The sequence below is a fragment of the Apodemus sylvaticus genome, chromosome 9, assembly GCF_947179515.1.
Source record: "Apodemus sylvaticus chromosome 9, mApoSyl1.1, whole genome shotgun sequence".
In the NCBI taxonomy this organism is placed as follows: Eukaryota; Metazoa; Chordata; class Mammalia; order Rodentia; family Muridae; genus Apodemus; species Apodemus sylvaticus.
The window spans coordinates 103,804,239-103,817,140 of record NC_067480.1 but is presented as its reverse complement, the minus strand read 5'-3'; the positions used below and the strand labels follow the sequence as shown (position 1 = coordinate 103,817,140).

Here is a 12,902-nt window from a genome sequence, read left to right as displayed (position 1 = left end):
ATAATAAACTTCTAGGATAAGATTAATAAGCGATCTACCCTTGGGAGGCTTTCAAAGAAGAAATAAGAACTATGCAGAACAGACTTGGTGTCTTTCCTTATATCGATTCCAGAGAAAACAGTTAGATATTATTGGCTGCTAACAATGAAAGCTTAAAGCATCCAACTTCCCACCAACTGTGACTAGCTGGGATTCTATCTATTACCTCTCCATGTTTATTAATTTCGCAAGTATAAAACCATGCCACTAGCAGATTATCAAGAAAAACTAGACCCAGCCTATGAAACCCAGAAGATGAAGTCTGTGGAAACTACTCCAATACACTCTTCAATATCTATGCTTTCATGAATGACTTCTGGGAAATAAAAGCAAATGCAGGCAGGGTTAAGGTATAGAATTCTCATATACATTATCACTCCTCACAGTTGTCTAAGCAATTGCCTTAGATGGCAACACAGGAGAGAAAGACACAGCTGGGGACCGACCACAGAATCTCAGTTCAAGTACCTTCTGTTGATTCAGCTGTAAGGCCAGGGCTTTGCTGTTTTCTGGCTGATTTTCCTGAATTTTTCTCTGGGTAGTTTCAATGTTCTGGATCCAGTCATCTAGAGGGTGATAGGAATCCCTGTAGTGCTTCAGGGACTTCCCGATTCCTTCCAAGTCCCGCAGTCTACAAGAAGGGCAATGGTACAATCAGGTTCCAGCAGGACCAAAGGAGGCAGGGAAAAGCAAGACAAATTAAGACCCAAGAATCACTTAGCACAACAGGGCAGATACCTGGCAGCAGCCTGAAGCACAATTCTTGCAGCACCTGCCCCATACAGCATCTGGGAGAACAGAGATAACCTGTCCTGGGAGCTATGAAGTTTCTTGGTACTGTTTTACTATGGCACTAAGACTAAAGCTGAAAAATCAGGGATATTGACCATTATTATAATCAATCAATAAATCCTGAGTAGTGGAGGCCTGCCAGATCACAGTTCATCTTGGAAGAAGGAGGAAATTCAATGGATGTTTCAACATGGTCTCGGAGAATATCTTTGAGGAACTGCAATCAAATGCCCACTTCTATGATTCTAAATCAGCAAATTAAACAAATCCATCATGCATTTTCCAAAGGTAAAAATACATATATATATAAAACTTCATTTCTCAGGTAGAACCATAGCATAATATTCAGTTTATATTAACCTAACCATAAGAATGAATAAGCACGGCCGCTATTTCTTCTAAGATGAAGCCTGAATCAGTTCCATTTTCTTTAGTGGTTTTAATTCTCATTGAACAAATGATTCCAACTATCTCACATTGTCAGTGCAAATGAGGAGCAGGCCACTTGGATTTCTTAATTTCTCTTAGGTCAACAGAGATTGCTCTGTAGAGCCCAACAAATAAACTTATGATTTATTGCCTAAACTCATGGTTATTTGAACACTGTAAGTTGGTATTACATTATTATCTTTTTAAGAGACAGATTATACAAATGCCAGGATAAGTCAGCGTTTTTAATTATGCACAGGTGAAAATGTCATTTTTCTGGAGGTAGAGACAGCGCAGCAGTTAGAAGCACTGGCTGCTCTCCCGGGGACAGAGGTTTGGTTCCCAGCATCCACATGGAGGCTCACTGCTGGCTGGAACTCCAGTCCCAGGAGATCCGATGCCATCTTCCTGTCTCTTCAGGTACCAGGTACCATGAGCAGGCAAAACACCCATACACATAAAAAGGAAAGACAGTGTTTCTTTTCAAGTTATGTGTTTTGCGAAAGAGACTCTGTAAGAAAGAAATGGAGTTAGGGAACAATCCTGCAGCTAACACATTAGCTACAGAATGTCACTGACGGCCTGGTAGGTTTAGAGTTTGCCCTCTGTACACAAAGGGACTCCCACCCACACATGCTCTGAACAGAAGGTGACCCACCTGTTGTCGATCTGGACGTGGACACTTTGCCACCTCTCGACGAGCTGGTCCGCCTTTTCTTTGTGCCAGTCAAAGTCAAGGTCCCGCTCTTTGTGCGTCTTGAACATCTCATCGCTGATGGCTTTTGCTTTCTGCAACTCGTCTTCCAAGGCATGGAACACCTCTCTCTTCTCATCTACCTCTGATCGCCATTGCTAAAATACATGAATCAACGGGCATAGCGAAATAATAATGTATCAACAAATCACATGGGAACACATTATTTACCTAAGGTTATGATTTATTCATCATTATGTGACATATTTAAATCCTTGGTCCCCAGTCGGCGGGACTGTTTGGGAAGGATTAGAGGGTGTGGCTTTGTTGATGCAGATGTGTCATTGGGATTGGGCTTTGAGGTTTCAAAAGCCTTCACCAGGTCTGGTGGTTATCTCTCTGCTGTGGGCTTGTGGATTAAATGTCAGCTCTTAGCTCCAGCTCCAGCATCATGCCGGCCTGCCTGGCTGCCGCCATGCTCCCTGTCGTGATGGCCACGGACTCACCCTCAAACTGTAAGCAAGCCCCCAACTAAAAGCTTTCTTTTCTAAATTACCTTGGTCATGTCTCCTCACAGCAATAGATCAGTAACCTATACTAAAATGACTGAGTGTAGTTATTTATAGGAAGTTGTGAAATTAGATGTATGAAATGGAGGTGGCACAACTCAAAAACACACTCTATATCCAGGTCTTAGTGCCGGATACTCAACGCTCGAGCTCTGTGCTGCAGGAGAGACTCGAAGCAGGGCCTTGGAGCCATGGCTGGGCGCGAGCCTCTTACCTTTAAAGTGCTCATTAAATTCTCAATGTTATTCTTGTCGGCTATCACGGCTTCTTCTTCACACAGTTTGGTTTCGTAGAGTTTGACAAGGGCTTCTGCAGCTTGAGTGTTTTTTAAAACCAAATTAACAGTCTTCAACCTTTAAAGAGAAATAAATATTAGTTCACTTTGTTCAATGTCTTCCCCCCACCCCCGACACTGTAGACCTAGAATGTCATTAAAACTCATGACATGGGGACACTGACTGGACTCCTGTACAACTAACTGGCAGTCAGTTGATTCTTTTCCTAATATACATCATTTTATGCCCCACCCCCAAGTGATATTTACACAGATTCTACCAGGAGATACTTTGTAACAGATATCACACCATGTCCCAGCCCTGCAGATTCCAACAGGTTCCTAGGTTCCAATAGGTTATGCAAAACCTATAAAAAGGGAGCTTACAGGCAGCCCCCGACCCCTGACATGGAGAAATATCATCAATCTAGTTTCTCAAGCTCATCGGACTGCCCACCACAGAACCACTGACAGAGAGGATGGAGTGAGGCTCGCATGCTGACATACTTCTCTATGTATGTGGAGGACATAGAATAGATCTGACTCATGCTCTGAATGACCACGCTGAGCTCTGATCGCAGAGCGGGGACAGACGGGGAGTCGGCCGCTTGGCTGAAAAACTCTTCACACTTATTTGTGATTGTTCCCAAGTCTTCTTTAAGGCGTTCCAGCTCCTTCTTCAGTTTCTAGTACAGCAAACAAACAGAGGTTATCGTGATCACCACAACGGGTATGGTTCTTACAGCAGCTTAAAAACACATTTCGTGGTTTATTACCAGAACAAGCACCTGTATAACAGTTTTCTTTACCAAATAAACAGAAGTATGACAATCCCGCTTTATAATCAGTAATGTCTTTACTGCTTATTCCCTTCACCTAAATCTCTAACTTTGTAAACAGGAGGTGTATAATGACTCTGTGAGAAGCCCACTAGGACGCTTCTATGTTTACTACCTCAGAGGCAGACCTCAACCACGGGATCTCAGTTTGCATCCAGTAAGAAATGCACCCCTGGCCCTCGGTAACGAACTGACGTCACAGCTGAACACTCAGGGAATCAGCGGTGACATTCATGGTCACTGAGAGGAAATGCCTCGGGCTTTGGCTAACACGTGTGAAACTCGTACCTCCTGCTCCGTGATTCTGAACATGCTCTCGTGTAAGTCGTCCCTTTCCAGAGGCGTCCGGATCTGCCGAATCAACCGGTCTTCACAACTCTCCAGGCGAAGCCGGATGGTGCGTACTTCCGAGATGTAAAGATTATACACGGACTCCTCTTGCTCCTCTGTGGAAGGACAGAACATGCTCAGGAAGTAAGCCCTCCTCAGGAAGCTCGTGTGCAGGATTCACTACACCAGCTTTACTCTTACTGAGGCAAACCAGTGGTTCCTATTAGCACAAATCCTAAGGACATAACCTTAACACAGAAATCTTAGAATGTAAATTTTAAAACTTGAGAAGTACTAACTAAATTTCCCTAAGACCATTTAAAATACTAAATTATCACTGAAATACCCAAAGGAAGTAATGCATTATTCTGTTTCATAGTCACAAAAATATGAATTATATGGTATCAATTAACCATTAAATTAAACCAAAATCTAAAAGGAAAAAGCAGGTAAAAAAATTGTTAATGTTTTAAGGTTTTAAAAACACAAAATATTACTAATAAAGTCATTTGTTTCTAAATAGTATGACGAGTTAAGACAAAGATTTATATTAAATATAATTAACTAAATAAAGTACTTTGTTTTAACTCCTGTGTAAAACTTAATATGGGAAAATAATCAGATTTTTTTGTGAGCCGTAAGGACCTTCCTTATGAGTGCTGCCTTGTAAAACACAGCAAATGTGCATCACACAGATGAGGTGGGAACCTGTCGTCCACCCCTCCGCGTGGGAGGCATTTTGGTTACTTCAGCTTTAGAAATGAATGATCCTGCTAGCATCTTCCTAGCTCAGATGTTCTGATTCTTATTGGTGGTGCTGGGATTGAACTCAGGGCTTCACACATGAAGTTATGTGCACCTGAGTTACATCCCCTGCACACACACACATTTTCATACTGTTAGGTAATCCTGCATATGTGTCACAGTTGACTGACATAATATACCCAAGAGAGTACAGGAGAGTACAGGAGTCTAGACGAAACCCTCACAGGGGAAGGAAAACCAGCAACCCCACGCTTTACCTCTTTCTGCAGACTTGAGAAGCTCTTGATAATACTTCCTGCACACATTAACTTCCTTTTCTAGTTGAGTTATATCCGAGCCTGAAAATATTTGGGATTCCTGACTATCCTCCAGAAAATCTTCCAACCGGGACTGGAGATTACTGAGGACCTGCTGGTGTTCACCAGGCAACATCGTCTTTATCTGAAGAACAAAGATCCTTGGATTAGTGGCATAGTGCCAGGAGCCACATCTGAGCGGGGCGGACCATAAATGATGTCAAACTCACCGAAGCCACGTTACTGGCTCGAATTCTGTCAATTTCATTCATGAGATAATGCCAGGAGACTACACTCTTCATGTTTATGTGAGACTCATGCCAAAGAGTGAGAACATTCTGATACTCTTGCTCAATTCTGAAATATGTGCAGTAGAATACAGATTTTAGGCCTTTTTACTTCTTTCTAAAAAGATGCCATAATATTTATTTCTCAAATGCTTCTTTAACCTTCAGAAAGGTCCCAAATCATACAAACCTGTTGGCAAAGTCAACTGCTTCTTTGTTTGGTGGGGGAACAGTAAAACACACAGATGGGACCATGGCCTCGTTCCCAGTAGGACTGATGACCTTCCATTTAGCGCGATGAGAGTTGTTTGCCAAAACACATTCATCGTCTTTGTAAATGGTTATCTGGTTTTAAATGAAAGAGAGGAAAGTTAAGGTCACTATTAATTCATCTTCTGCCATACTCGATCTTGGAAATTATTATATTTTTATAGTATGACAGATACAAATAGTATGACAGATTTCATACATATGACAGATAAATGCCTTCTGACTAGGAAGCATTATGAAGCATCATTTAATATCCAGTTTGCTTTGAGAATTACAAGTACCTCAATCTGTCTGTAGTCACAGATGGCTTTGATGGGGATGGACGTTTTGAGTGGGTTGTCAGGATTCCTTGGTTTTAGCTGCACGACCGTCTTTGCTCTCCCCATCAGACCTGCTACCACGCTCCGGTACTGCAAGAGCTCCTCCTTTTCCTCCTAGTCAGCAAACACAGTGGGATTTTAAAATTAATGATTCAAAATTTCCATCCCATACAGACTCACACAAACCATCATCATGGAAGAATGCTCTGACTACTGGGGAGACCTTCCACATCTCACACCCCTCTTGAAAGGGTGGGACCTCTTCCTTCATTTTATCTGGTTATTTTGTTTCCTCTTTGTACTTGGTACTTAGTCTATAGTTATTTTGTTTCCTCTGTGCCATTGTTACTATGTAAGTCTATGGTTATTTTGTTTCCACTTTGCTGCTAGTACCCTGTAACAGTCTATGGTTATTTTGTTTCCTCTTTGCCATTATTACCCTGTAACAGTCTATGGTTATTTTGTTTCCTCTTTGCCACTGTTACTATGTAACAGTCTATGGTTATTTTGTTTCCTCTTTGCCCTTTCTTTTTTACTATATAACAATCTATGAACCGCAGCACTGCTAAAGCAGTTTAAACATCACCACCAAAAAGTACCCAAACTAAAGTCTCAACTGAATGAGGCAGTTGTGTGTCTGAAGTACAAATCTGTATGTAACATATAACATGGAAGAAAACACTAATCTACCCTGTCATATGTCTGACAAAACCCACAGTTTTTCTGCATCTGTACCATGGACTCCTGTACGAGGTCTTCCAGTTTGTGAATGCTGCTGGATCTGTCACAGCTGTACTTGCGCTGAATGGCATCTTTCAGATTCCTTAGGTAATCAGTGGCTTCTTTGGCATCATTGAAAAACTAAAGAAAGAGAAAAATTGGCAGCTGAAGTACAAATGCCAGTAAAATACAGAGCTGTTAAATCTGGTGCTCAGGCCCTCTGTATGACGCTGACAAGCTAGGGTAGAATCAAAGCACAAAGCAACAATAGCAACATCCTTTCTGAAGCTGAAATTTAATCTGTGAACTTGGGTGGCTACAAATGAATATTAATTATGCAAAGTGGACATGTATATTATGCATTACGTTTTGGCTCTATATTATTTTGATCAAAAGCCTGTTTTTCTTTAGGGTTCAATCAATCTTTTAAGTAGGGATGGAATTTCAAAAGATATATTGAAATTTCTAAAGAAAAAAAATCAAGTCTTTATTTGGTTGACTCTATAATAAATATTTTTCCTTAATATTGTACACATTTTTAGAATGATTTTTTTACAGTATTTGTGTGTGTGTAAATCAGAAGTCAACAACTGGATGCTTCTTCATTTCTTTCCATCCTCTTTCTTTGATCTAGGGCCTCTCATTGAACCTAGATAGTAATAATTACCTATTATTATTAAATAATTATTCTTATTATATTTATTATATCCACATCATATTTATATTATATTACTCACATTATATTACATATTATATTACACATGTACATTGCAAATATGCAAAATATATTGACTATGTTAATAAGTATGAAAAATTATTAATAAATCTCTCATATTCGGCTAGGCTGGCTGGCCAGTGAGCCTTAGGGACCCTGGCATACACAGCACTGGGCAGCTCACTTAACCTTTTCATAAGTGTAGTTTCTGAGGACTGAACTCAGTGCAAACAGTTTGCCAACTAAGCCATCATCCAGCCACAGGATTTCTTCCTTAAAAGCTAGACTTTCCCTTCTAAGATGAGAATGCAGCACTTAAATCCTGAAAACAAAGTACTGGCTTATTCCCACCCCCCCCACCCCCCATGTTTCTTTGTGGTATTTCTGCCCCTTGGCCCACACAGCAGCGTGGTCTGCTTAAGCTGCGACTCTACTCACGTACCTCAAAATAGGCAGCGTTCTCCTGCATGTGCTGCTCCACACACTGGCACAGCTGCAGGATCCAGCTCCACTGAGTCTGCATGGCTGCTTTGTATGCCTGAGGGTGAGAACACACTGACACACACTGCCGGCGCAGGGGGCTAGTCTGGCTCAAACGAGGGCCATGCCTGTGTAACGGGTGCAGTTGGACTCCACATAGCAATACTGACACATTCACACGTTTATACTGCTTCTCTCTTCCTCCCCCCACCTCTCAGATAGGTGGTCCCTTACTACACAGCCCAAGCTTGTGGTAATCCCTCTGCCTCAGCCTCTCATTACAGCCTGGAATTATAGGTGTGAGCTATCATGTTCAATGTTCATGGTATCGAATGACAAAGCATTCTACTATACAAACAGATACAAGAGAAATGTAATGGACTGAACTATGAAAAGGTGGGGTAGTTCATTCTATCTGAGAGGTCCTCCTTAAACAACTGGTCTTACAGTTTAAAATCTAAAGTTTAAACTGGTTTTAATTTTAAAATTAGTCCAGATGACTTTTCTAAAATTTCTTAATTTTTTTCCTAAAAATCTTAGGGAAAAGTATAGCTATTTTACATGAAAAGTTAACATTGGAGAGGAATGCAAGCTATTACCGCTGTTTATAAAATCCCTCCTTTTCCTTTCTCCTTGGCTGCTAACTCTGACACCTGATTTAAAAACCCCAATCTCCACCATTACTGGATTTTTATATTACTGAGCCATGCAGTGTGTGTGTTAACACAGATCTGCAGTTCCCTTCTGAGGTAGATTTGGGGAGGGCAGAAAAATCAGTATATACTTTTAAATCAATGTATTTATTACATTTAGTTATACAATATTTAAAACACTCATCTACTTTAATGCTCATTATTTAATACAGAGTGTATCTTTCATAAAGGAAAAATACTGTAGAAAGCACATCTACTTAGTTCATCTTGAATTATGAAACCTATTTTTGTAGAAGGTGCAATTCCCTGCCTCCCAGGAGGGGGCGCTCTGTGTGCATTAAGGATGTGTAAAGCAGGGTCTTGGTCCTGTCATGTAGTCAGGCACACATTCCTGCAGCTGTGCACTTAGCTGCCCCTGGGGATCTAGCAGCACATGATATTATTTGCTCCCTCAAAGTAAGCTACATTTCTGCTTGTTACACCACAGACCACCCCTCCACTCCAACAGATGAATTTACCCACAAGGAGCTTCACGGGCCCTCAAAGGAACCTGCTACCTTTATCCTAAGAGATGGTGAAGAGAAGATCAGCATGGCTCGTTGGGACGGTTATTTTTGGGCCAGACCATAGTAAACACTCAGTAGTTTTAATTTTTTTTAAAAAAAAAATAGCAGAAGAGGTCTAAGGTTGCAGAAGCATCAGAATCCAGCCCATGCTGCGAACTTTCTTACCTCGATGGTCAAGCGGGCTGGGTGGTTTTCCAGAAGCAGCTGCTCTGCGATCTCCTGGACGGCTTTAATACTTTCCTCCTTCTGCTCCAGCTCCCGCATCAGTTCCTAGGAGGAAGCATCAAGAAGCGTGTCAGAACCGCGGCAAGCTCTTCCGGTCCGGCGCTGGCACCGGAGCACACCCGACTCACACTCACCGTGTGGTAGCCTTTCTTCCGGGCAATGCTGCTGTTTCTCTCGCTCCAGTCGTAAGCAACTTCTGACTCTTCCTTTTCATTCAACCAGATAAGCTCCTTAGTTGCGCGGGTTACAAAGTTGTGGAGTGTGTCGAGGTGCCGCTCCTGATTCCTGGATGTGTTCTTATAGAGGAAAACCATTGTAGGAGTCAGATCGTTTGCAAACAGTCATGATGAAAACATAATGTTTAAGGCAAACAAACTATAAAGAAAGGAAAATACTTACCAAGAGTTTAGCATACTGACTCTCTAATCTGTGCAACTTATCCGTGTAGGAGAGTTTCAGAGGCGCCGTCATCTGAATCTAAAATATGGGAGCAAAGGCACTGGGGTGGGGGGCAGGTCACGGATCTTACGTTCTGACTGATACTAATTACTAAGTTACAGGGTCATTATGTAAAAAGAAAATAGTACCCAAATACAATAAAAAAATTTTTTAAAAAGCACAAAAATTCACATACCTCACTAATTTTAGCTTCCTTAAGGCTAGATTCAAATTCTTCAATGGCTCGGTGAACATTTCTATGGTTTTCTAAATGGCTTTCAACACTTGGCAAATCTGAGCCCCACTCAGTACGGTCCAGCTGCACCTTAAATAGTAAAATAACGGTTTATAGAAGAGGGGGAAGAAGAAAAGGAAGAGGAGGAGAAAGAGGAAGAAGAGGAGGTGGAGGAGAAAGAGGAAGAAGAGGAGGTGGAGGAGGAAGAGGAAGAAGAGGAGGAAGAGAAGGAAGAGGAGTTGTTGTTTCAAGAGTAAGACTGGAAAACTGAGATAAATGTTACCTGCATTTCATCAACCCAATTCAAGAGATCTTGAACAAATTTCATATTGACTTCCTCTTCTGTCAAGTTCTGATCCAGCAAAGACGACTTGAGAAGGGGCTTTCGGATCTGCATTAGCTTCAGAGTCTGTAATGAGTTTGGCTCTAACCCTAAACTGAAGTTTGGAGCTAGGACTGATGGGAACCCAGGTGTATATGCTGGAGTGACTGATGGCGTCAGGCGAGACGTCATCCCAGACGACAAGCCAGAAGTCATGCTAGAAGACGTCAAGGAAGGGGTTAAGCTCTGGGTTAGCCCTGAGTTCAGGCTGGGGTGTAAGGTTTGTGCAAATCCTGAGTTTAAGCTTTGAGTGATTCCTGATATCACGAGCTTGGTCTGTTCCGTGGTCAACATGCGCCCTTTGCTGTACACTGAGGAGCACTCGTTCCTTAAGGCCACAATCTCGTCACGCAGCTTCGCAACCCTGCGAAGGACATGATGTGTGTGAGGTGGGACAGGCAAGGCTAACCCAAACCACTGCCTTTAGCTGCTGCATCCATGCTGGTTCTGCAACGGTCTCTGTCAGTCAGGCACCTCTACTGCAAGACACTGATGGTAGCCCTGGCCCAAGAAGGTGCCCAGGAGCTCTGCTTCCAACCGCTGTTCTGCAAACCTACTTGCTCGATAAATGCCTTTTTTTTTTCAAGTATCATTGAAACCATGTTTATAAAACTTTGCCTCATGCTTCACTTTTAATGAATATCACACTGCTAGAACTCTCCACATTATTAGTCCTTATAACCGTCATTTATAAGGAACATAATTATATACCATAAGGCAATGGTGCCATTATTTGATTATGAGATTGATGAATTTTTTATAAGCTCTGTCTGACATGAACATAAAGTTTTTCTAATTCTATCTACATAGAGAATAACTGTTGGCTCCTAGAAGTGAAATTATTGGCTCAAACGTGCTTTGCAGCACTTTACTTTCGTATGTACACAGAGACAGAGACTACAGTTTGTCAGCTCCTCTTCTCTCTGCTCTCATCACCTTCTCACAGAGGTTTTGGATTTGTTGTTTATTTTTGGATGGTCGGTTTCCTCCTGAGGTAGAATCTTGCTATGTAGCTCCTGCAAGCCCTTGTATCTATAATTCTCCTGAGAGCTGAGAATCCGTGGGCGCCACCCTACCAAATGTTATTTACACCTATCTTTTTCTAATGCTTTGTTATAACTATTTTCATAATAGAATAAACAGAAAACTGACTGCAGATGAGAACCTTTTTTTTTATTTTTTTATTTATTTTTTACAGTTTTCACTATGTCACAAATTGCCATCACCATCACCATTACCATCACCATCACCATCGGAAGGTCTGATGACTAAACCTAGGACCTTAACTTTGCTTACTTAAATATTCACTCTGCCTCTGGGTCATATCCAAAGACCCACATAAATATCCTAAATACTTGGAAATAAGTATAGGCATTTAAAATATTAATTTGATGACTCCAGTATTTCTGTGACAGTAAATGTTAATAAGATTGAGAGAATGGCCAACCAATAACCATCCCATGGGCAAGCACCAATCCCGGACATTATCAATTATATTCTGTGGTGCCTGCAGACAGGAACATTGAGAGGCTCCACCCAGCAGCTGACTCAGTCAGATACAGACACCACAGCCAAACAGTGGATGGAGCTTGGGGACTCTTATGGAAAAATAGGAGGAAGGACTGTGGCACCCAAGGGGACAGGAACTCCACAGGAAGACCAATGGAGTCAACTAACCTGGACCCTTGGGGCTCTCAGTCTGAGCCACCAACCAAAGAACACACCCAGGCTGGGCCTAGGCCTCCTGCTCACACGCAGGAGACGTGCAGCTTGGCCTTCCTGTGGGTTCTACATAACTGGAGAGGGGGCTATCCCATTACACCCCAAAAGCTGTTGCCTATGCGTGGGGTATTTTCTAGCTGGGCAACCTCGTCTGATCCCAGTAGGAGAGGAAGGGCCTAGCCTTGCAGAGACTTGAAGTGCCAGGCTCGGGGGATACCGAGGGGTGGGACTACTTGCTCAGAGGAAAAAGGAAGGGGGGATGGGGAAAGGATTGTGGGAGGGGGTGACCCGGAGGTAGGGGGTGATCCGGAGGAGAGCAGGGAGCAGGATGTAAAGTGAATACATTAAAAAAAAATCTAAATTAGATTTTAAAAAGTTAATTCTACTTGTTTTCATAGAAATATGACAATTCACACACTGTATATTGTCTATTCCCATCATGCTTTCACCCTTATTGAGAAAAAAGGAATAAGGATCTCTCCTACCTCTGCACCAGCTGATCGGCCTGGTAGTATTTCCCATCTATCAGAATCTGTACGTCAATCACGTGCTGGCGTAAAAGGTTCTCACATTCAAGTATGTATCCGGCAATCTCTGCTTCATTTTGAAACTGCACTCCCGACTCTAATCTTTTGGAATCCTATATTTAAAAGAACTCAGCATTAATTCCATAAAGACAGGTCAAAACCAGCTTTAAACATCAAACTCCAAAATATCAGAAGAGACGCCTCTTTGGGCTCTATTCCTTTTGGTTTAGATACATGTCTGCCCTTCACTCAGTGCCTCCCAAGAGAGGAAACTTCAGTCATAAACCTTCAAAGCTGCAGGGAACAGATACTAAGAGTCGATCTACTGTTAGGGA

General features: G+C 42.0%; 1 protein-coding gene across 11 annotated transcripts in view; it reads right to left on the bottom strand.

Moving 5' to 3' along the window:
• Dst (dystonin) overlaps nucleotides 1–12,902 on the bottom strand; it is a 397,313-nt gene that overhangs the window by 133,539 nt on the left and 250,872 nt on the right. For all 11 annotated transcript variants that reach the window (XM_052192861.1, XM_052192851.1, XM_052192852.1 and 8 more), the window contains 17 exons: nucleotides 12,526–12,680; nucleotides 10,220–10,682; nucleotides 9,898–10,026; nucleotides 9,663–9,740; nucleotides 9,398–9,559; nucleotides 9,204–9,308; nucleotides 7,782–7,877; nucleotides 6,640–6,765; nucleotides 5,866–6,018; nucleotides 5,505–5,659; nucleotides 5,258–5,384; nucleotides 4,989–5,172; nucleotides 3,925–4,082; nucleotides 3,305–3,483; nucleotides 2,738–2,876; nucleotides 1,919–2,112; nucleotides 508–670 (listed from right to left, as the gene is read on the bottom strand). In XM_052192861.1, coding sequence (XP_052048821.1) covers nucleotides 508–670; nucleotides 1,919–2,112; nucleotides 2,738–2,876; nucleotides 3,305–3,483; nucleotides 3,925–4,082; nucleotides 4,989–5,172; nucleotides 5,258–5,384; nucleotides 5,505–5,659; nucleotides 5,866–6,018; nucleotides 6,640–6,765; nucleotides 7,782–7,877; nucleotides 9,204–9,308; nucleotides 9,398–9,559; nucleotides 9,663–9,740; nucleotides 9,898–10,026; nucleotides 10,220–10,682; nucleotides 12,526–12,680 — 2,766 coding nt within the window. The remainder of the gene's footprint in view (nucleotides 1–507; nucleotides 671–1,918; nucleotides 2,113–2,737; nucleotides 2,877–3,304; nucleotides 3,484–3,924; nucleotides 4,083–4,988; nucleotides 5,173–5,257; nucleotides 5,385–5,504; nucleotides 5,660–5,865; nucleotides 6,019–6,639; nucleotides 6,766–7,781; nucleotides 7,878–9,203; nucleotides 9,309–9,397; nucleotides 9,560–9,662; nucleotides 9,741–9,897; nucleotides 10,027–10,219; nucleotides 10,683–12,525; nucleotides 12,681–12,902) is intronic.